We start from the raw sequence: 24,637 nt of genomic DNA, 5'->3' as shown, positions 1-24,637 counted from the left end.
GGGGGGGGGGGGGGTTTGTGTCTTAAGTTTCTAGTTTCAATTGGGTTACTGTGTTTTCTTTGATATTTGGGTTCAACTTCATTCAAACAGTGTTGTAATATTGTAATTTATAAGCATTTATTTCCAGATTTTTCACTGGATGGTCTTTATTGACATTTTCTGTTGGTGCGTGAGTGTGGATTCTTTGGATTTTAGTAAGAGTGTTAGAAATTGAAAGACTAGATAAATTTCTTGCCATAACTTGCTATATATATTTGGAGTGTTCAGGACATCTGTACTAAGACAGACTGTGTGCTAGTGATTAAATGGGATGACTCAAAATGAGCCACCTACATTGTACCTACTATGTCCCTTGAATTGAATGAGGTAATCATGAAAGCAGCTGGATCAGCTCTGACTAAAAACTAACTTGTTTGGGGGGAAGAATTAGTTTTAAGTTACTATTTGGTAATACAAACTCTTAGAAGAAGACATAGATCTAATGTCTTCTGCACAATCATTTAATTTAGATTAAATTAATTTTTGCATATTAAAAAGATACACTCTGGTCATAATTATATAGCCTCATATACATTTTTTTAGCCTTTTAATTTAATATGATAGGTTAGAAGATGGGAAATGGAAATTTGAAAGGAAACAAGAGTTCAGCTAAGATGTACCACACCTAGCTTCTTTAATTCTCTGCTTAGTTGAAACCCACATAAATGTAAGGATTACACTGAAAGTTTTAACATATTAGAGTTTTCAGCTGGTAGATTCAAGAACTTATTACATGTAATTAGTATCTTTAACTGATTGTTTTCACTCTAACTTGCCCTTTCTTAAAGAGGAAAATAATTTTTCAATTCATAAGTTTCTGAGGTTTGACCTCATTAGGATACTAAACAAAGTTAGTACAACAGTATTAAGTGAAGAAAAAATTACTGCTAGTGGCCTGTTTCAGTACTTTCTAACTGGCATTTATTTCCAAGTGTTTAATTAGTGTCTTGCATCAGTATCAGCATTTAACTGCTACTGGAACTTTTAAAATTAATTACTGTATGTTTTAGTTATAATACAGATTGTTCATAGTTTCACATTGAACTCTAAATACTTTCATTCTGAAAATCTGTTCAATTAGGAGATTTAAAAAAAATGTTAACTAGCTTACTTTGGTACATAGCATAATGCCACATACCAGTTAGATTGGTTTATAACTTTTTAACAGGAAAATTTTATTATCAGTCATATATACACATTCCCTATACCTATATAATTTTAAAAATGCATAGTATGAGGCAAGGATAAATATATCTATTCTAAAGAAAATACTGGATAATCAAATGTCTTTTGATGATTGGCTTCAGAACCCTGAACAAAGAAATAGTAATGTTTTGGAATATGAAATGTGACTGTGTTTAGCAGCATCTTTGTCATGGCTATAAAAATATGTATTTTTCTTTGCAGCAATAGTAATACTTAGAAACAGTATCGGGTGATTAATAGTTTACATGATCTGGAACTATTTTTTTTCCCATCAGTTCCTATGTTTTTATTTAAGATGCCCATTATAGTATCCAGTTCTGGCATCTAGGAAAGTCTTTCTGAACAACTGTTACAGTGTATCTAGTTGTAATTGGAATGAACATGAAACAAGAGAAAGACAAATTATTATAATCATGTATACAGATTGCTTTGCAACTTTAATGGAAATCCTCTTAGTTTTCACCATAATAATAATTTTTTTAAAAACCTCTGAAAAATTATCAAAACCCATTTCCACTCCTTCCTACATATACCTAGCTTTTAGAAATATAATTGTAGTTTTTTAATTATTCATCATCATCACTTTGTGGCAGGATGAATATGAAGAGCTGCTGCGTTATGCTGTAGTGACTCCGACGTTTGAACAATGTGTCTTGAAGTGGTCAGAACCTGCTTCAGAACTGAGAGCAGGTGGCAGATTTTCAAGAGTAACAGATGATGCCATTCACCGTAAGACTGCAGGTAGTATGTGCAAAGAGCAGTGTGTTGAGCTTACAAGAACAATTATATAACTTTCTGGACTTAAGTTTTCTAATAGCTTCTGTTTGAAAAATACAGGTAGCTCATACATTGCATCATTTGCATTTTGCACAACCAGAAATTTAGGAAGACATTCACTGAAGGGTTCTCTCTCACATAGCTTTCAGATAATAGTATTGATGTGCTGAATAGTTCTCTGTGTTTTATGATGCAGATATTTAAAGTGGTTGGTGTAATAATGCAGAAAGAGGTGGCCTTACAGTTACTTAATCAAAATTTGACAAGTCATAACTGGTTTTGCTTCTACTTGTGCTGCCATGATATTTAATGAGCATTTAAAATACAATTATTTGGAAGTAAGAATTGCCTTAAAAGGCCTTTGTGTAATGACTAGTCATGTCGCTACATGAATGTCATTCTTGTTCTTTTAGTTTGGTCACTATTGTAATTTTACTTTATTGTTTAGTATTTAGGACTATATAAATTTAGTGTCTTGTGATACATTAGTAACACTGATTTATGGTGATATGTCGTTTGCTTTTGTCACTAGTATTTAGATTGAGGAAGCTCTGTTAATTTTGCTTCAGAAGAAACAGTAAACAATCATATCTTACTAGGGAGTTTAGCTTAATCAGGAAGAATTTACTTCAAACTATTCTTTATCATGCTGTTTCATGACAAAAACATTTACCTACAGTTTTCTCCTTTAGTGACCCTTGAGCACTGGTTTATCTCTACTATTTAAAGGAGCATGGGGTGTAAAATGTGTAGATAATTTCACTACTAGAGACTAAGCAGCCTTGAAGTGCAGTGTAAATCTGGTGATGTTTGGCATCTTGAAGTAAATGTTGTTCATGGCTAATCTATGCAAGAACTCTTGGCCATGCTGATCAGAACTAAATAACTCTGCTAGCAGGAATTTACCACTGTGATTGCAAAGGGCAATGAAGACGCTGAAAAATGCTTATTTCATATTAGAAAAAGAACCATGGGTAAAAATAAATACATTTTTAATTGTATGTTGTTTTCACTGGAATATAAAGTAGTCTTAGTAAGTTGTCAATTACCATTTAGTTAACTCAATACAGTGTAATAAAAAATTATCTAAGAAACAGGTTTTTGAAATAAGGAATGTGATTAAAGTGAGGTGGGTCGTATTGGTTATGCTCTGTATCCTTCCACAATGAGTCTATGGAATTTAGGTATGTTTCCACACCCAAGCTGATATGTCTCATTCCAGGATGCTGTAAAGAGAAGTCTTTTATAATTTTTATAAACTAATAGAGAATCTCAGTCATTAAGGACATCATATCCATAATTTCTCCCCGTGCCGAAAGAGTGTGATTGTTCTTCTGAGTATCAGACTGCCACAGGAAATGTAGAAGGCATGATTTTGAGTTCATTGAAAGAAGGAGAATGGAATTTGGGAGAGAGAATATTCTGTAATGGAAGTAGAGCTGGAATTAGAACGTGAATAGTGCTAGAAAAACTTCTGCCAACAGAATAGTTTCAAGTGCAGCCTTTCCATTTTATTTTTACATATTGAAGTTGATTAACTTGATCAAGTGTAGTTAGGTCCTGTGTGGGAATTGTACCAAGTTGGATAAGAAACCAGAGCAATAGAAGCTGATGGTATTTTGTACTATGGCAGTTATTCTTTAACAGTCAAACATTGTAGAAAAATTCCACTATACTAAGAGGTATTCTTGCAGCTCCTAGAATGAGAGAAGTTGCTTGGAGTTTAAAAAATTATGATACAAAATGTTTTGATTGGGGAAATAAAACTTATCTGTTATATCGGGTCAAGGTACCAAAAATTGCAGTCTGACAGATTCAGCTAAATGTAGTGTTTAAACTGTCTGTGCTTTCCACAGCCAGAGAACATTCTGTGGTTACTGTCAAGAGTACAATACTTTCTGACCAGATTCCTTTAGATACTGCACACAAAGGGGGTTTAATTTTCTAGTACCAGCTTACTCATCTGAAGATATTTACTGTTATATGGGATCTTGGTTTAGCAGAGTGATACAGCAATATACTGAAACCACAATGCAAGCACATGTCACAGTCCACTGGATTCCATTCTCAAATTCACAGGTCAGCATATTCTGGTAATTAAACTTTCTTTTCTGAGCTTAATAGGAAAGAAAACAAACACATCAAACAAGGGCTCAATCTCTTCTGTACAGACTAGTCTAACACATGGTTTCACTAATTCATGCCTTAGTTCCTGAGGTTTCCATGTCACAAGTTCTCTAATTCATAACTTGCAACTCAGCTCACACCCCTATGAGCAAAATATTTGCCTAACTTGATGGGGAGAGTGCTCTTCCTTCCTCTTCTGTCACAGTGCAGGACTCTTCTGTATCATACCAGGAAGCATAAAAGCCTGAGCAGTCTGGCTGTTATTGTGTATGTTTCAAAGGCTTTTTGGGTAAGCTGATGTATTGGAAGTTTGGTGTTTATATATATATATATATATATATATATATATATATATATATATGAGTTAGTGGATTCTGAAGGAACTGACAGACAATGTGCAAGGGTTATGGCTGCAGGAGACTCCAAGCTACGTGTGGTAACGGCTGCATAATGACCTTTAGCCCTTCTGTCCATCATGTCCTGCCTACCTGCTGCTCTTGCCTTGACCTAATGGCAGGACTCCCAGGATACACCAGGCCTTAGCATGAGCTGTGTGTTAGCCAAAACCTAAGCAAGACTTGAGTGAACAGTCACAGCATGAGAGAATAACTAATACACAGTTAGATCACAGTACAACCATGATTCCTGTTACCAGTCTCTATACACCAACCATCATGACACGGGGTGTCCCCAGTTACCAGAAGGATTATGTGGGCTAAAGCCAGCTCAAGTCTCTTGTTCTGTTGAAAGTTCATTTTGCTCACTGCTCAGTTTTCATACTGTGTTGGGTTGAGCCAACCTTCCCACATACTCCTCTGGCTAGCACAGGAATGCATTCACACTTCTTGATAGTTATAACTAAGGCCACATACACAACCAGTTGATCCACTCAGCTGGTATGCACTTATGAAAAACAAAGTCCACCCTCTGCCCCTTCCTGTGTTGAAATGAGTTCAGCTTTCTTTACAACAGCTGTGGTCACTCCCTGTATTCTTTCCTGAGCTTCATAAGCATCTCCTCCAAGTTTTCTTCCAGGCTGTTGTTCAGTCACACTAGTGGATTGCCAGGATTCAAACACACTTGTGAAACTCTTGAATTGTAGAGCAGTTCAGGTCAGCTGCTGGAAGTGTTTCTCAGCCTGATAAGTTATTCTTAAAAGGGGAATAGAAATTTCAAACCCAGCTCTTGTGGAATTAGATTATGGAGCACATTCTAGTTCAGGTCTTGTCCCCAGTGTTCTCTCTGCTTAGAGTTTTGTCTCCAAGTTTGAGTGGAACATTGTTTTCTAAGGGAATATTTGTGATGTGTGATACTGCTGTTTATAAGAAAGAAGATCAGAATCAGAACACTAGACCTATGGGTTTTTTTGAGTAGATGACTGTATGCTCTATTTTCAATCGTATTTGTCTGAAAAGAAGATTGTATCCTGCACTGTCTGATGTCTCTCTTTAATGCTGTGAGAGGGGTTATGCTCCTTACTCTTTCCTGGGGCCAAACATATAGCCTGTGAAGTCTTTGTTACTTTTTACTGCCTAAAGGTGTGCAAGTGTGCAATAGACACGAGAGGACAAATTTCCATTCCCTTGACTGCTTTTCTTGAAATATTTGAATAAAGTTATCTTTTAATATGGTTGATACCAAATAAGAATAGTCATTTGCAAGCTGTAGTTAATTATCATGGGACAGGGGAAAGAAATACTGTTATATTGGATGGTGATAAAAATTTTGCTTTGCAGTTTTATACATTGCTCATTACAAGGTGCCATGTATTCCCCTCAGACACTCAGGTTTATTATCTTTGCAAAGGGCAACACCTTGCAAAACACACTTTGTCTTTTATTTTCAAAATTTTTTAAATGGTTAAAAACAGTAATAAAGTGCTCTTGATCTTCTGGGAGACTGAGACAGGAATAATATTTACACAGCCTCTTCATGCTTCTACCGTAAATAAACTTCTGATGCTTTGCTGCTTTATCAAAACATAGGCTTGCTGTTCAAAATGTCACTATGTCCTGTCAGTCTAGGAAAGAGATGTCTTCTATCTCCTTGAGACAGCTTAAATCAATCTATTTGTAATAGAAGTTTATTTCAACTCTTAAAAAAGGATCTGACCAAAATCTGTCCAACTTGTCTGTATTACTTCTAGTACTGATCAAGGGTGATTGCGTATTTGAGTGGTGTTTGCCATCGTGTTAATGGCCTCAGAATACCTTTTTTTTTTTTTTTTTTTTTTTTTTTTTTTTTTTCCCCTGATACTAATATCAGGACTTAGGATGTGAGAAAGTAGTTAAATTCAGTACTATACCTCTGATACTAATCAATAGGTTGGATGAGCAGGTGGCTTCTGAAAACCAGTTAACTTTTTTCTTTAGTTCCATTCTTTTGGCATTACTACATGTTCGTACTAAAAATCAGGCTCTTTGACATTTATTCCTCCCCTGTCAGGCTCTAATGCTGTTTTTAAAATAACAAAATCATAAATTATTAGGGTAGTGTTCTATAACTTTGTGAACCAAAATGCGTGTCTGTGCTGCGTATAGAGTTAATACCTAAAAGTTTACTCTTCTGCAGAGCTGCTCAAGCTTGCAATGGATTTTCCCTTCTCCATGTGATGTTGGTATTGAGACCAACAGTTTCCAATGTCACGTGATGCCTTCTGAAATGAAGTTCTGTTAGTGGAATATTCTTTGGTCTGGCATTTTTACTTTCTCATCAGATTTTTGAAACTGGAGCGAATGTTTCGACTATGACAGTAGAAGTCTAATTACTGGTAATCTCTAGTTGTTGCAGTAAATTTAATGATACTTAATATCTTCACTAAAAGCTCACAGTCAAATAAGAAAAATAACTGGAATAAACCATGCTGTACTATTCAATTAATTGTCCAAATGTTTTTAAACTTTGAAACCTAAAACTTAGTTTCCTGTTCTTGTTACCAGTTTAGTTGATTAAATTTGAAAATTGGTAAGGCTGAAGCAGTAAGTTATTTCTAGCAAAGATACGTAGTGATGACTCAAACAGTGGGAAAATTCTCTTCGCCTCAGGCTACCAGTCCATTAGATTTCTGAGAAGACTTTTTAAAAAAAATGTACATTTTAGAAAATTGCTACCCTCAGCTTGCGCAGATAGCAGATCATATGTGAGAACAGTCTGTCAGAGCTTATTTACTTAATAAAAGCAGAAAAAGTCAAATACTAGAGGAACACAGACATCTGGAAAAACATCTACTTTCATTACTGCTACTATAAACAAGAATATGGTCTAGAGGTTTGTCAGAGTGAATACATGTAGGGATTATTTAATGAATTTTTATATTTGATCATATCCAAATGGTTCCATGTCCGTGATAACTTAGTGCACTGTAACTGCATGGCATCATGTAATGCAGTGGAAGGAATAGAGGTGACAGGAGGACAGCATTAAGAATAAGAATGAAATTAATATGTATAGAAGTAGAAAACTATGGCAAAACTGAAAGGCCTAGATAAATTATGTAAGATGATGATACAAGCATGAAACAGATACACTGAGTGGATTCAGTGAAGGATACATCTTATGGTAAATGAGAAGAATGGAAGCTGAGTTGAGAATATGTTCACAGGGAGAATTAAGGGGAGGGGAGTGATGAACTTGGGGTACTACAATATTGGACTATGTCAGCAGCCAGTCTATTTTAATACCCTGTTTTATTGGTCATATTTTGTTCTGGTATTTCTTTGTAAATATTTTGCAAACTGTGCTGTGTAAATTTTATATCTTTGTAATCCCCCCCCCAAAAATTAAAGTTTAAAAATAAAAACAAACCTTTACACATTTTACAGCAGTGTCACAACTGAAGAAAACACAGTGAGATGCAGGATTAGGAAGAAGTGGTGATGGACAGAACTGGGAATACTTGTCAATAGTAACACTGCCAAATATTTTATATTGTGAAAGCCCAGACAGATTCTTTGTCACTGAAATTGCATGTATTTCAAGTAGCCTGGGTCATCTGTTTAAATGTCTTTTTTTTTTTTTTTTTTTTTTTTTTTTTTTTAAATCTTTACAAGCAATGAATATTCTAATTCTGCTATTAGCTAAGCAATACTTCCCTTATTTTCAGGAGAAACAATGACAAAGAGATAAAGCCTGATCTTAATATGCTAGTGTGGTTGGGAATAATGTTTATGGTTTTCTGCTAGAAGGGTAGGGAATTTAGTCTAGAGAAATGGTGTGCTACATGGGGCTTCTTTAGCTCAAGCTGATTCTAATTTTATGATGTGTAGTTGCATATGACCTTGGGAGAAATACCAAAAAGCAGTTTTAACTCCCTGTGCATCACAGTTCTTCCCGATTTCTTTCTTGTGGACCATGTCTGTTGTAGCTGCAATTCAGCCTAATTGATGGGGGGCAGTATTAGCCAGACAGCTCTTCTCACTGCCTTTGGATAGGAGACCTAACAGCGACAGTAACTGTAAAAGAGTGTCAACCATCAGGCTCGGCCTTGAATAAATAAGAAACATATTTCCAGTGTCCAGTTAAAATACTGCTTTGTGACATACATTTAAGCTTCTTTCTGCATGCTTGTACCAAAAAAATAGTACCCATCCACTATGAAACCAATTGTACAGACAGTATTTGTTTTCAGAAGTGAAAACTACAATGTTGGAGGTTTTCTCTGTTTATGAAAGGAGAGTATTCTTTTGAAATGGTCCTGATTGCTATTAATACCAGCAATCTGCTAATCTGTCTTCATTCTAAATTTTAAAAAATCATTTGTCAACTAAAATATTTTCTGTAAGGAAAAGCTAAATATGAAGCTATTTCATTTTCTCTGTTAATATTTAAATATTAACTTATTTATTCTTAGCTAATTTTTTTCTTCCCATCAGATGGAACTCAATCACATGCCTGTTTGCTTCTGGGCATGGATTGATTTTTATTGCAGTGGTAGTTAGCCACAACACCTGAAAGTGAGGCCTTATTGTGTAAGGCATTGTATAAATTCATAGTTGATATTTCCATTCTCAGAGAGTTTAGAATCTTATTAAAACCACAAATTAAAGGCTGTCCTTACTGACAGGTAATGGAGGCAGGTACATACGAACATTGAAATACACTCACAGGTTGCATTGTGAATACTCGATGGAAAGCTCCTGGCCTCAGGATTTTACAGTCACATTAAGAAAAATGCCAAAAGCTTTTAGATTTTTGACCCGAGTTTTTAATCAACAAGAAGTCTTTTATGAGAGATGCTTTTTGTTTCTGCTAATGCTGGGGATCTTTGTTACTTGCTGTGATCATCCTCTTTAAAATAAAATATTAAAAGATTCCATACTTTAAGGGAATGGTAGTTTTGATTTGATTAACAGTACAACAGGAGTGTTAGTTTAAATATACTTATGTATGGAAGCATGTATTTGTATTGGGTTCTTTTATATGGGGAAAGGAGGTTTCTGATGGCAAAAATATTTGGGGGTTTTGTTGTAGGTTTTTTTTTTTTGTCCGATTTCTGAATTCCATTCAGAATGCAGACCAGCTAGCCATTATGGAGAATCAATCCTTATTCTCTGTTTAATTTTTAGTCTTTGTATCAGTGAAGGAGCTTCCTGAGGCCAGTATGGAACAACTTTGCCCTGTTCTTTCAGAACAGGCTTCTTCTGAAGGGTTCACACACGGTCCAAGAGAAGTCAATGAAACCATAGTGACTGAATTAACTTCACCTGATGAAAAAGTAAAGCAAATAGAAAACGTATTCGATCACTGGAGTGAAAATCTTAAGGTATTTATTTTGTCACTGTTGTAGAATAAGTGAGAATGCAGGAAAAGTTGCAGTGTGATTGCACTGGGAAATAGTGGTTTTCTTTTTACTTGCTTTTGCATATTGCATAGAAGCACTAGAATATCTTGTTTCAGTAACTTTGGAATAACTTTCTCTGTTAGGGATGTTCAGTAGTTATCATTCAGTAGTTCATTACATCTATAATATTTACAGATGTAAACAGCCTGTGTAATGAAGGCATCACTGTAAATGTCTCCTTAATTGCTAAATATTTTAAGATTAAAAGATTGTGGAGGAGGGAATAATTTTACTAATTGCACTACTGTCATCCCTTTAACTTTTCAGACAAATGTTCTGAATGAATTGAGAAAATGGAAACTTAGTTTGATCGAACATCACAAGCTTCAAATGAGACAAGAAAAAGAAAAACATGCCACACATGTGAGACAACTGGGCAGTGAGATAGAAAACCTGAAGGAGTTGCTACATACTTATGAAATCTCTATTGGCAGGAAAGATGAGGTAGTAATTCAGTTTCATAATTCAACAGTTCCTTTCTTTAAAAACACCTACACTGAATCTCATTGAATGAAATTCTTGCAGCAAGTAACATAGAGAAGTAAATAACGTATTTAGAATGTATAGTAGAAAAAGAATCATTGTTGCTTATACTGTTGTCCATACTAACCATGGAAACTTAACATGTTGTATGTACATATTTTGCATTGTTTGCTTCTTAAATATGAGGTCTGTTTTTGTTCCTTTTTTATTTCATGAAAATCACACTGGCTTAGATGAGTCTGTTAGCTCTTACGCTTCAAAAGCCTTTAATATTTCAATGTTTGGATTGGATTTCTTGAATTTTAAATGGGCAGCAGTCTCCTAAATGTTAAAGTCTCTCAGGATTCTTAGGAACTATACATTTATGCAAATTCTTAGAATGGTACATTTGGGGTCTGAGTTATGCTTTTCTGCTATCAACAATATCAACAACTTAAAAATTAAGCAGAATTATGGAAATGGATATAAAATGTTGGCAGCCGCACAATCACAAAACATAATTTAATCCTCTTATTGCTGTCTTGATTTTTTTAACCTTCAGAACACTTAACAGGGTTTGGGTTTTTCATTCCTATTTACATTTTTGTCCTGGCTTTAAAAATATCCACTGAAGGAGTTAAGATAATGTTCTGTGTCCATCTCTCAAAAGCAGTCTTATCTTAGAGACCAAGCAAGTATAAATGTAACATTACAAGAGCAGGACTAGTTTAATATCTGTTAACTAGTACATATGTGCAGAGTCATGGTTATATCAGTGTATACCATTTAAACAGGTCTAATTCCGTTGGACATCATTGTGTGTCACTCATTTAAAGCACCATAATTCTTGATGATACTTTGAAAGCAGTATTTTTTTCTGCTACCAAAGAAATTAGTTCTGCAACCGATTTTATAGTTCTGTTTCTAAAAAAAAAAATGTTTTCTGTAGAAAATTATTATTGCCACCACCTTAATGGTAGGTGGCAGTGCTTCCATGTATCACACCATATTTATCAAAACTGCTATATTCTGGTATGGGCATAACCCAAAGTCCAGCAGCCTCACAAATATTGTGAATACTCTAACTTCTTGTTTTCACATTATATCTCTCTTAAATACTTTTTAGTGCCATAAATATACTAATAAACAAGCATGGATTTAGGCTAAGACTTCTAGTGTGTATCAACAGGTAATTCAGCATCAAAAGTTTGTTTTATATTACTGTATGACACTTTTTCAACAAAAGTAATTTATATTAATTTCCCTTTCTTTTTATTTTCTTCTTGATTTGTTGATGATTTATGCAAATTTGCTTCTAATTTTAGATAAATTCATTGTTACTTAAAGAGCTGAGACTATTCAGTTATTCTGAAACTGCAAAAAGTTAAAATTAGTCATATTTAAGCAAAGTAGCTTAACATACAGTATTGTGAAGAACTCATTCTTAAAAATCTAGAGATGGATCAGTTTAAATTACTTTTAAATGTATCAAATTGACCTTTATTTGTTTCTGACTGATATTTTTAACATCTTAAAGAAACCAAGCTTTTTCCCAGTAATATTTCATTAAACATTCTGAAGATTGCAGAAACAGTTTGTATGAAATCCTGTACTGAAACAAATCAGGAGTTTTTTACTATTTGCTAGATAACTTTGTTGGTTAAAGGGTAAATTTTATCTTAAGTATCATTCATGTCATTGATGTATGTTCAATAATTATTGCATGTAACATATGCAATATAACATCTTAAGATATGTTAGCATATAACATCATAGAATATTGTTCTTCGCAATCTTTATGCAATAGTTAAAATAATTTTACATGAGTCCCAAGATTGGTCACTGTTGCCCATTGGAGTTGCTCAGATATGACTGATGTCAGAATCTAATTTAAGAAGTTAGGCAAAAATATAGAGAAATACTCAGTGTTTTGCTGTACCCAGTTTGCATCATGCATAGCCTAATTTTCAGTCAAGGAACCTCAGCTGTTTCTGTATGCTAATTAAAACATATTCAGACATTGCTGATAAAAGTCCCTAATTGAATTCTCTGCCTAGTAGGCTACCTTGCCTCTCAAATGTTTTAATTGCTATAGGCCTATATGATATCTTTCAGGAGAACTTTTAAAGAGAGTAACAGTTCTTAATCAGATTTTTCTAGTTTTTAGCAACTCCTTTGCTTGTTTATTTTGTTTGGACAATTGAATAAGCTTTCTTCAGATAAATCGATTCTTTATACTTCAGTTAACTAATAATGCATTAAACCAAACTTTTAATATTGATGTTCCTGATTTATCAAAATTGTCTTTGAAATAAGTGATTCTTCTGTCCTTATGAACATTAAGGATATGCAGCACAGAAGCCTGCATATGTAGGATGAAATAACAATCCAGTTGAACTTTTCCTAAAACTACACAGGGGAAGTGTTTTAAATGCCACAGTCTGAGTGTTGAAACCACAGGAATTTTACTTCTGATTATTGTTTCCTTCTTGATTAGAGTGAGAAGATTCACTAGAAAGTGACTGTTAAAAACAAATGCTTTAAGTGAAAAATAACTGACATATAAGTACATTCTATTTGACCTTACAAAGATCACAGCTATTCAAACAGTGTTAATATATATTTTTGCAGGTGATTACTAACTTGACCCAAGCATTAGAAAGGCAAAAGGAGAGAACAGAGTTGATGAGAAAGTTTACACTGTGGCGGATTAAACATGTTAAAACCAAACAAGAGGTATGTGTCCAAAATAAAAATGCAATGAAAATGAAACCTCTGAACTCAAAAGGATCAGAGTTGCTGCAGTTCCTTTTACAGTTTGAAGAAATTACAGTGTTTCTATTTTGATGTGTGGACGATGTCAAATAACAGTTTGAAAATATCAGTTCTAAAAAGAGCACTGCTATCGGAATACTCTCTGAGATGGGGGAGACGTCAAACCTATACTTGTCTTATATTGCTCCAATCACCATAGTTTACAGTATCTATGTTTTGAAGTAGGTGCCAAGGGAATCTCTGCCTAAATTTCAAATATGTTGTGTTTGAACAGTGATATGATACAGTTTAATTATTTTCACAATTAAAACTTCATCTGCCCTCTTTTCTCACATTGTCAAAACTTGAAGTAGCTAAGAGCTAGTTGCACACAACATGTTGGGCGTTGCGCTGCATAACATTAAACAGTCTACTAAGTGAAGTATGACAGAAAAGAATGATCCTATGTCAAGACTGCAAATGTTTAGCATGCCAGGCTGTTAAGAAGGAGAAGCTGTATTAGGGACCTTTGGTATAAAGATTCCTAGCTAGGCTCAAGTTCATTGACACTATCCAAAACTGTGCTGATTTGAAGAGAGAGAGATAGCCTTTTCTCTTTTCCTTCCCTCCTGTCTTAGAATTTACTAATAAGTTGGAGTCTGTTTTTTACTCTGCTTTTTTTTTTTTTTCCTAATTAATTTCTGAAAAAAATAATTGAATGCTAAAATACTTTGTCTGGAGACTATTTTGAAATAGAGTAGAATAATAGAATTGTCTTAAAGGACTTTTTAAAGCATCTTGAAGTCTAAATTAAAATATAGGTGTTTCATGCTAGTCATCTGCAATCTTTGTAGCTGCAGGTTTTACATGATTCCTGCAGTGAAGCAAAATGTGCCACATACCCACTAAATGGCTTCATACTTGTATGGTTACACCATATATGTGAGGTGATTGTTCAAATGCCATTAAGCTAAGAGTAAAAACGCTGTTTTGTGTAAGCTAGAAGTTCACAAATATGGTTTCTCATACTTGGGACAGTAGCACTCGGTGATGTGTGCAGGAAGAAATATTGAGCTGCTGATGCTATGTTTATATATTACTTCACTGTGGCACAAGTATCATGGTTTAGGTGTTCCTACTGTGGTCTGTGTAGTAAGTTGTAAGAGCATCATCCACACTCTCTTGAGTGCTTAAATTTTGATATGTGACATGTGATATAGTTATATCTGTTTCCTAAGGAATATGCCAATAGAATAGCAGACAGACAATTCCGGACAGCTTTGATGAAGAAAGTATGGGCAGCATGGCGCTCTCTTAGTGAAGAGAAATGGAAAGAAAAAGTAGCAAAAGCCTGTCAGTCAAGGGCAGAAGATGTCTGTGTTCAGCTCACCAATGATTATGAAGCCAAAATTGCAGAGGTAAAATAAGGTTGTTTCTTTTCATTCTTTCTCTCCTTTATTCCCCACACCACCCCCATCCCTCCGATGTGTCTCTTTCTCAGCAAAGTTGAAAAACGTGGGAGCTCTGTTCTGTTGGAAGGTCCTGAAGTGCACAACATCTGAGGAGATTTAAGATATCTACTGTGGTTTCTAGATGTGGCTTTTTTTCCCTGCATCTGATATAAAATGTTGCTGATCTGCTGCACATACATATGAAATAAATTGGACTGCTCCTGAAATGAGACATACCTCTGCACACTAATAGGGATGGTATTCGTTTTCTAAGAGGACACTGTTAATATTGGCTATGCATTTTCAGGCCTTACTAAAGAAGGCAATGGAAATAGACGACCATTATTATTATGAATAATCATGATGAGTACATTTTTTTTCTAGTAATAGCTACTCTGTTAAAGGCTGAATTTAAGTTTGGTTTTGCCTTCAACTTGCCAATTAAGTTTGTTAAAGAATAGTCAGAGCTTAACATGAACTTACCAACATGTGCAGTGCCGCACAGTAAGTAAATAAAGTTTTAAAGTATACATTTTTAAAGCTTTGTATTTTAACAAGAAATTAAACCTAGAATTTTAAGAATAGGCTTACCAAATGTGGCTTACTAGCACAAAAGCAGTAAGTAGTGAGTTACAAAGGTAACTTGGTCTGTCTTTTCTTGACATTTTTAGTTTTTTACGGTAGCCAGAAAAAAAGAGATTGCTGAAGACAATTCACCCTATGCTTGAATAGTTTTCTGGGAACACTTACTCTTCTGTTGAGCAAATCCATGTTCCTGTGAAAATCTAGCTTGTGCCAGATGCCTAACTTCTGAAAGATAAAAACTTGCAAGATAAATTTCTGCTTAGCTGGCTGTGTAGTGTCTGACAGTCAAATGTGACTCTTGTCCTTGGTATGCTCTAGTATACATAATGTGCTGTAGTACAAAGAAATGACAAGTAGCTGTTATTTTGAAGTGAAAATGCATATATTTGTAAATGTAGTAAGTGAATTTTAAAGCAAATTAAGCAATATGTTTGTAGTTTGTCTTCAGAAGTACAAGATATCTGTTTCTTTATTATCTTTTGTAGCTAACTGCTACTTTGGAACAGACAAAAGATGAGATTCTGCGACTTCACAGTGAAAGAGAACAGTATGAAGACACCATGAAGAAAGCCTTTATGCGGGGTGTGTGTGCTTTGAATCTGGAAGCAATGACCATGTTTCAGGGCAAGGACAGTAGGACAGATCCTGGTCAGTATGAAAAATAGTTATAATCTGGGGTGTGTAGGTTTTTGTTTGGTTTGTTTGTTGTTTGTTTAAAACGATTCTTTAAAAAAAAAAATATTCAATATGAGGACTTGTGGCAATACAGAGTTTATCAAACTCCTACTGCTTTAAAAAGTCATGTTGAATTTGTTGAGAAATGTTCTGATGCATTGCTTTGGTTGAAAGGTGGAAGATGTTCCTTTCATCTCACTTTGCTGGGAGGATGGTAATCTGCAGCTGAAGTCAGAACGAGAAGCCAGGGATGGCTATTCTAAAAATACTGTGGAAGATTACCCAGAATTCTGTCAGCACCCAGGTTATGGGTGGGTAATGGAGAAATCCTAGATAACCCTCCTATTCTCTGGAATCTTAGTGTGCAATGAATCTGCCTGTCCCAGATACCTCTCCCTTCTTTCTTAATCTTGCCTTTTAATGCAAAAAGGGCAAGTAAATCTCCCAGGTTTTGTATTCAGTTGGGAGTTCTGTGCCTGAACTGGAAACACCAGTGTAATTATACCACCAGCACACTCATAAAACTTGTGCAGCCACACAGGAAAGAGCTGCACACCCTTAGAGATGTAATGAAATCATGCCCTCAGACTTAGACAATCTGTATCAGTAAGAGCATAATCATGCTGGTGCAGCAGTCTGTTAAAGAGAAAATAGCTGTGCCAGCAGGAGTGTCACAGCTGTATGTGTGGCTTAACAACCAGCTGTACTGGCAGCAGTTGTTAATGGCCTTAGACTAGTAACTTCAGTTGCTGAACTTGATCTTATACCAGAAGTTTCTGATCTAATTCAGAGATATTCCTCTCCAAAAATGTAGATATGAAGAGGAAGTAAAAACTTGAAGAAGGTGTAAGAGGGTACTTACCTGAGCAGCTGTCTGAATCTGTTAAATATATGCAGAATTTGTGCAGTTGCTTAGGAAACTAGAATATGACATTGGCTAAGTGCAGTAGCTGTGTGCTAGTTAAAACATAGGGTCAGTATTTGGGGAAGGTCATGAATGAATGATTCCTTGATGATACTGAATTTTGGAATAAAGTTACAGGGCATTGACCAAGTTCTTTATTTTTCACTGTGTTACAAACTACTCTCTCTTGAAGCTCTATCTTGTATTTGTTAGTTTATTGTTTTCTAAAAACATGCAACAGACAGTGGGTCTCCTTAATAATGATGGGTAACTGAGTGGTGCAAAATAGGAAAGCACTGTTTCTGTAAACCCGTAAAGAAGAGGGTAAGTAGGAAGGAAATGAAGAAAACTGAGCCTTAGAGCTGCCATGACCAACTCTTGGGGTTTGTGGACAAAACATTTTGCTTGATTTTTACTGTGAAGCATGAGCTGATAGTCTACACAGTACCTGGAGATTTTGCTGGGCTGGACAATGCTGGGGTGCCTGTACCCAACTTTTTGGATATCCAGCATCATGCTTTTTAATTTCCTATGGTTAGTGCAATCCTCATCAGGCTTCATCACCTCTCACAGTCTCTGTTGTCCTTAGTCCCATGCCTGCCATGTCCTTCTGCTGCATCTTGTACCACTTTCTCCCGTGCCCTAGACACACTATCTCTTTCTTGGTACAGCCAGACAGTGCTTTTATGGAAGTTACATAATTAATACAGTTGTACAACTGTTTAGTTGCATTCTTCCTCAGGTATAACAGAACAGTGATCAGGACATCAGTGGACTTCAAACATCACATCCGATAATTATTGTGATTTGTTCTAGTCTTGTAATCTGTGGACATTAAAACTTCTATGTGCCAGTATTAGTCAGTGATTATATACTTATATGAACACTGCACTGCCACCTGCTGTCCTTGGAAATAAAATAATTTGATCCCTTTACAGATTTATTAGGTTGTTATAATGTACATTTAATATACATATATATACAAATAACATATATATAATATGCATTATAATGTAGGTTATTAATAGTATGCAAGTATCACAATCTTAATGGGTCCATAACATTTGGAGTCTATGTTGACGGTCTAAAATTCATCTGGCCTATTTACTGATATATATATTTTTTATTATTTTTTAACCTCTTTATGTATTTAAACACTGAAGCTACAAGAATTCATTACTTTCTACTTAAAAACCCCTAACATTACCTTTTTAAGTAAAATAGATCAGATCCGATTGGTCTGTAACTTGTATCTTGGTCCTGTCTGTGCTTAAACAGTGTGTGTGCACATACATATATATGTACAAAATGCATATTCTGGCATACTTGTACTGTTGAAATCTTTGAGTATTGCACCAATTTGAACTACCTTCCTTATATTTTTCCTGTTTGTTTCAAGAGAAAAAAAACAAAAAATCCTGCAACTACCACATAGTGTCACTCTAGTCCCTGGAATGAGCAAAGTTCTCTTGTCCTGGAACTGCTGCTAGCATCATCTGCTTCAGAAATAGGAGAGTAAATACAATACCACTCTCTGCTTCCTTTAAGGAAGTTTGTATTCCAAAGCAAAAAGCTGAAACTGCTTGGAAAAGATATTGGGCTTGTCTACAGATCTTACTTCCCCAGGATGTCTGCATTGCGAATCAAAAGAATCCTGGATGGATTCTGAGCAAACTCAGGCTTACCCAGATGATGAGGGGACATGAGGGCTGTAGGGTGCCTGTAGATTGTCAGAATGGGGCCAGTGTCAAGGCATTGTATGTAGAGATGAGATGCTGCTGAGCATGATCTATAGCTCCTTGAAATTGCAGTATGTTCTCAGAAAAGTTAAAATAACATTTTATTTTACTGACAGTGAGTCCCCCAAGAATCTTATGCTCGCACAGAACTCCATTGTGACCCTTCTGTGTTTTGCTGCTCTCTACCTGAACTGGATTGTGGCCCTTAGCACAAAAGCAGCTCTTGCACACTGCATTTAGTATTGGTTAGAAGTATGGAGAACCTCATTTGAGGTTCTTTGCACTACAAGTATGAGACAAGTGCCACACATATGTTGAGGCATAACACAGAAACAAGCCCCTTAGAAAATAGTATTTCCAAACATCTGGCAAGAAGGGTCAAATACAGGAATGTTTATACATATATACACCTATAAAGAACAGGCTGATCCTTTTAATTAGATTATACAGAAATCCCCAAGGAATAGTAACATTTTTACTGACTTATCTCTTTTTTTCCCACTTAGGGTTTGCTAGATTATGTCCTGATCCCATTACTTTGTGTTTCTAATAACAGATGTAGGAAGTAGGAGAAATGATAACAGTACCATTGTTGCAGGAAGGCTACCTCCCTCACAGTATAATCTGCCCTCACCACCACCTCCACCAGCAACTACACTTCAGCTGGAAGACATGGTAAGCATACAGCTGGAACAGAACTGTATTTGCTTGTGACAAAAATGAACTTCCTTAGTTGGAGCTTTTTAAAAGTAAATGCCATAGCACGTTAATTGATGGAATCTGAAGATGGTCTAAGTGTAAAAAGAAACCTATGGGTATGTTCAGACTCCATTGTGTAAATTAAGTGACTGGGGCACAGCTGCTGTGACTTGCTATACTTACATTAAGCTCTGGGGTTTATTTTACTGAAAATATGTTAAAATAATGAAGAAAATGTCACTGTAGTAAGCAGAATTTGGTCTCTATGTTTCTGTCTGGAAAAAAGCTGTTAAGAGGTTTTTTTACCAAAAAAATGACTTTAATATAATCTCAAAAGAAGAAAAGCTGACTTGACTTGGTTTTTTCTTTAACGGTGTAACATACATAGACACTGAGGGAACTCAGCTTGTTGTCCTTTTATGGCAGCTTAGCCAGATGATTATCTAGTAGCCTGGATGTTCTGAACCTTCCCTGGAGTCATTCTGAAGCTGCTGCTTGTAAACCAATTGTAAAACAGTTTCATCCTAGAGTACAGGTTAGGACAGATAAGATGTGCTTGCCTCTCTCCTGATTTTCCATCCTAATAGTTTGAACTGTAATTCATACAATTTCTACAATTTTTAGACAACCATTTTTTAAACAAAACCAACAGTAAAACTAGAGATAAAATATCGGAAGTTAAATTTAGAAGGTTAATTGCGATAGACAAAAACCTGACTATCTTAAGAGTAAAGCTGTATTTTCTAAAAAGTTATACTCTTCTTTATAAACTCTGGTTCCATTTACAGTTTTCTACCCACCTGGGTCATGCAAACACTTCTCAGACCAGGCTAGATTCTCATTCTCCAGGAATCATCACTAGCACAGCTGCAGGATCTGGTGTGGCATCAACTCAAAAACTGGTAACATGCTAAAATTAAATTTTTTATTTTTTGAGGCATAATTAACACCAAATATTAGTTTGGTTATTGTTATTTTCGTATCTTTCAGAGCAACACAAATACATAGTTGAGGAAACCGTCATAAGGATACATAGCTGTGTGGACACTAGCTTGCAAATGCTTATTAATGTTACAGAAATCCATTTACGTTAAGACCAATTTTAAATTATTTTTGGAGGGGAGAGGGAGAAGTGTGATAAAATGAAGGATAGAAGAGTATATGTACACTTACAGCAGGAACAACTGGTGTTTCACATGATACCATTTTGTTATAGAAAGAATATGCTTTACTTTAGCATGCAGCTGTTTGAAATGCCTCTCTCGTTCCCTGTTCTGTAGTTGTTGTTAAACTGTCCTTTCACTTTTCTCCACTGTCTTCTTCATTGCTCTCCTTTCTTTTTCCCATCTAATACAGTTTGCTACTAGCTGTCAGAGAAAGATGCAGCATTTTACTGCATGGATTTTTTTTTTTCTATCTGCTATGTCACTGCTAGAAAGACTGTCCAGGGTGTTAGAAGTGCCTGCAGCTGTCTGTCACTCGAGTATGCAGCCAATGAGCAAACCTAAACTATTCAAGCTGCTTGATTTTTGTCAAATTAGCATTATTCCCCTCAGGATAGAAGTCACTTGCTCAAAATGCTATCTCAGAGTGGAAAAAGATGGAATAAACAAGGTTGCAACTAGGTGGCTCAAACTCAGTGACGTGTAACATAACTGGATTACCTGCAACATCCCAGGTTCTGTTTACGCACAATGGCTGGCAAAACTAAGCAGACATACTAGAGCATTAAATAATAGGTTTGGAATCTTTTACCAACTAATACTTTATTTATTTGTAGCCCATGGCAAAAGTAATAACATCTGCTCAACAAAAAGCAGGAAGAACAATCACTGCTCGAATCACAGGCCGACCTGATATGGGACAAAAAGCCAGAATATGTGGTAGTTTAGCGGTGATGGGAGTTGCTCCACCCATGAGTTCAGTCATTGTTGAAAAACATCATCCAGTCACTCAGGTAAGTCAGAATTACGCTTGTAACAGTATTCTTATTACAACACTTCTGGTAGCAGTTTAAAGAAAAATGACCATAGTGAAGAGGTATTGAGACAAGGCTCAGATCTGAGGTCTGTTTAAAATAACGAACAGTAGTACTGTGTTTGGGCTGGGTAGAAGGCACAGTCTTGACTCTCTTTCTTGGCCAGCTCTTCTGTGACTCTTCCTCTTCATAGAAGTGGTCAGTTGGTACAGCAGTGTTAGGTGACATCACCATGCAACCACAGTTTAAAGACAAGCTTCATGGTGCTGCATAGCATGAAGAGTGACTGAACCAGGTGATACAGCTTAGCTTGATAGGCTGAACGTTGCAAATTACTAGGGCAAAAAGTAAACACCTTTTCCTAAGACAATCAAATTAATCAAGCCTGATGCTTGTTGTATTTTGAGTCCTATTCCCACCATTTATCCTGAAGAAAACACGGAAATAATTAATAATGCATAGGTGTGAAAGCACCATACAAGATGACTGTAAAGTGGCCAAAATAGTCTAGGCAATTACTATACTTCTAGACCCGTCTGAGAAAAAAAAGGTTTTAACTGAAGGTGTATGAAACACTTGAAGATGTCTTTTTTCTATTTTAACCTGTAAACTAGGATCTGAGTTTTCTCTGTGCTATCTGAAAGTCCAGTTTCTCTTCACTGATACTGCCAGACCAAGCAGGGCTACATCACATCCCTTAATCTGAGCTGGAGTTACTGGTAACAGTCTGTGTGAGGGATGTTCTGCTTTCACTTATTTCCTGTGGTGAATCAGAACCCTGTGACAGGATGCACGTAGCTTTCAAGAATTTGGGCTCCTAAGCAGAAATTCATATCTAAATTGTATGTCCTTAGAGGATTAGAGGTTTGGTGTGAGACTTTTTTCATTTAGGACAATTGCTGGATTCACATTGTGTGACTGGTGTGGCAAGTAAAGTACCTCAACTACTCTACCAAAAACTGACTTCTAAAAATGTAATAAATGTGATAATCCCAGAGATACATTCCATATATTCTTTCTGCAAATAAATGCCTAAGTGGAGTCAACCAGATCAAAGCATTTCTTTTGAATTAATCTGACGGGAGAGAGTTTACTGTAATTAAAAGCAGAATGACTACTGTTCATTGCAGTAAGGTGGCTAGTTTTTTGGGGAGAAAAATAATTGTTGTTAAATAAATGCAAACATTTTCCTTTCAGAGACTTCCTCATAGCAAATACTCAACTTCAAAAGGAAAGTTGGCAGGATTAAATTATCATTACAGAGGAAAATTCTGAACAATTTGGTAAAAACAAACAAACCAACCTTCAAATAAGATTGAAGTGATAACAGTTTAGGGTACATAGTTAACTGGAAGTTTAGCACTTTATGTTCTAAAAAGTATATTACAGGTAAGGAAGGAAAAAGGTTACTCATTCTGTAAAAGTAACTTTTTTTTTTTTTTTTTTTTGATTGCAAATCTCCGTTTAAACTACAGCTCTCTTAGAGGCATTTTAATGGCAATATTTTTGTACCATTAAGTGTTTTGATGTATCTGATTACTTTTCAGCAAACGATATCCCAAGCCACTGCTGCTAAATATCCTCGAACTGTGCTCCATTCTTCTGGTTCTACCACTGAGAGACCTGCAGGACAAGTTGGGCGAATGCTTCAGGGCCAAACTCATACCAGTGTTCAGTCAATAAAAGTTGTTGACTGAGTGAGTATCTTTCTCACCAGTGGGGGTTTTTATAAAGGTACAATTTTAAACCTCTGCTACCAGGGCATAAAGTATGTATCATGTTTTTACCCTTTTCTAAAAAAAATCTCTTTGAAAATAAAAGTGCTTTTATAGTAAACATCTGGAGGGGGAAAAAGAACTTGAAATGTTGTTCTACCTCCAAACTATTTGAGAACTTATTTTATTAAGATAAACACTTCTTGTTTAAGGAATCTTTTGCACACTTTTAAATAAAGGATAGAGTGTGATTTTTGTCTCAATCTCTTTCTTTAGTCTCAATATTACTAACATCTACTTTCAAGTGAAAATTAAATTTATTTTTGTCACATATACTTTTAGTTGCTTATGCAGCTAAGTGTAGTTAATGTGCATTTTAATTATATATAACAGCATACTTAAATGGAGAATAACAGGTGATATCCTTAACCCCCAAGAGTGTGACTTGGGCCAGGTGAGGTATCAGTCCATCAAATTGTTAAGCATTCTCTTTTTCCAAGCTGTGCTGCAGAACTTGATGCATACCTGTCAGGATCTAAGAATTTGTGATCTTAGATCCCTCATTACAAAAACTGAGGATTTACCAGTCTGCTCTTTATATTTCTGTGTTGTTCTGCAGCCATGTCAAAACAGTTGCACACAAGAGGGCAGTTAGGCATAAGGCTTCAGACTAAGATACAGATCATTATCTTTTTAGTACAAACAATAAGATTCAGTACAAAATAATGCTAGCTATATATAGACAAGGCAATTCAATTCTTCCATTACATGATAAAATTACTGCTATTTTGTTAGAAAAGATTACAAAGATAGACATTTAATGTAATTTTTCAGATATGAAATGTATTCAATGAGAAAACCTTTAAACAAGTTCAGCAAGACACTACCAAATATTAGTTCAAGACATGAACAAGAAATAGGTAAATAACTGCTATATGTGTTAAGTATTAAATATCAAATGGGTTTTTTTGAGTATGTAGATAAGGTTATGCCTAATAGAAAATTATGCAGCCAGCCACACATGGTTTTAGATATGACATTTTTGGGTATTCTCACTACATAAATCAAATGCCGAAAAAGAAAGTCTTGCCCTAATCCTAGCAAGACTTTATAAATACCGGAATCCCAAATGCGATCAGGTGCCAACCTATTTCTGCAAGTGTTGATTTATACCCATAATTTTCACTTATCAAATTTAATTTCTTTCAGGTAGAAAACATCTTATTTACATTTCATGTCAAACATAAAATAGCTTAATTTGCAGTTCCAATGAAGAATTAGTGTATCAGTGTTAAGCCAGATCAAGAACTTGTAGGGGAATGGTTCTTGTTTAGCAGTATAGTCATAAATTGTCAGCCAGCCATTCACTCTTAAATAATTCTTTAAATCACTGTGTAGCAAGCATATGAGAAAGAACTAACCAATATTTCAGGAGTGCAGGTTCTTCTAGCTTTGAAAAAGCCATATAACTTTATTTCCAGAAAAGATATTATTTGTATTTGAAGTCAGTTTCCATCTGGCAAGTAACTCCATCATATATGTCATGTTTCATTGACGAACTCATGAAATTGCACATTTTCTGAAGTCCATGTCAACGTTACTTGCAGCTCTGATTTTCTCTGTAAGGAGGATAAAGTGTTTGCTTGATATGCTCTGCTTTTTACAAGGTCAGACTAATCTAACTGAA

General features: G+C 35.4%; 2 protein-coding genes across 4 annotated transcripts in view; one reads left to right on the top strand and one right to left on the bottom strand.

Moving 5' to 3' along the window:
- The window catches only part of POC5 (POC5 centriolar protein), a 25,729-nt gene extending 2,528 nt beyond the window's left edge, over positions 1-23,201 (top strand). The window contains exons 2-11 of one of the 3 annotated variants that reach the window (XM_026866578.1): positions 1,839-1,986; positions 9,714-9,910; positions 10,256-10,432; positions 13,082-13,186; positions 14,443-14,622; positions 15,726-15,888; positions 19,157-19,233; positions 20,046-20,159; positions 21,038-21,214; positions 22,783-23,201. In XM_026866578.1, coding sequence (XP_026722379.1) covers positions 1,839-1,986; positions 9,714-9,910; positions 10,256-10,432; positions 13,082-13,186; positions 14,443-14,622; positions 15,726-15,888; positions 19,157-19,233; positions 20,046-20,159; positions 21,038-21,214; positions 22,783-22,932 — 1,488 coding nt within the window. In that variant the 3' untranslated portion in view covers positions 22,933-23,201. Of the gene's footprint in view, positions 1-1,838; positions 1,987-9,713; positions 9,911-10,255; positions 10,433-13,081; positions 13,187-14,442; positions 14,623-15,725; positions 15,889-19,114; positions 19,234-20,045; positions 20,160-21,037; positions 21,215-22,782 lie in introns of all 3 variants that reach the window. The other 2 variants (XM_026866577.1, XM_026866579.1) reach the window with 2 other exon arrangements.
- Positions 23,048-24,637, bottom strand: part of ANKDD1B (ankyrin repeat and death domain containing 1B) — a 31,149-nt gene continuing 29,559 nt past the window's right edge. The window contains exon 16 of the mRNA XM_026866481.1: positions 23,048-24,569. Within this exon, the coding sequence (XP_026722282.1) occupies positions 24,511-24,569 (59 nt within the window). The 3' untranslated portion in view covers positions 23,048-24,510. The remainder of the gene's footprint in view (positions 24,570-24,637) is intronic.

The sequence above is a fragment of the Athene cunicularia genome (assembly GCF_003259725.1).
Source record: "Athene cunicularia isolate RWA chromosome Z unlocalized genomic scaffold, athCun1 chrZ_part3, whole genome shotgun sequence".
In the NCBI taxonomy this organism is placed as follows: Eukaryota; Metazoa; Chordata; class Aves; order Strigiformes; family Strigidae; genus Athene; species Athene cunicularia.
This window is presented reverse-complemented; position numbering and strand designations above follow the sequence as displayed.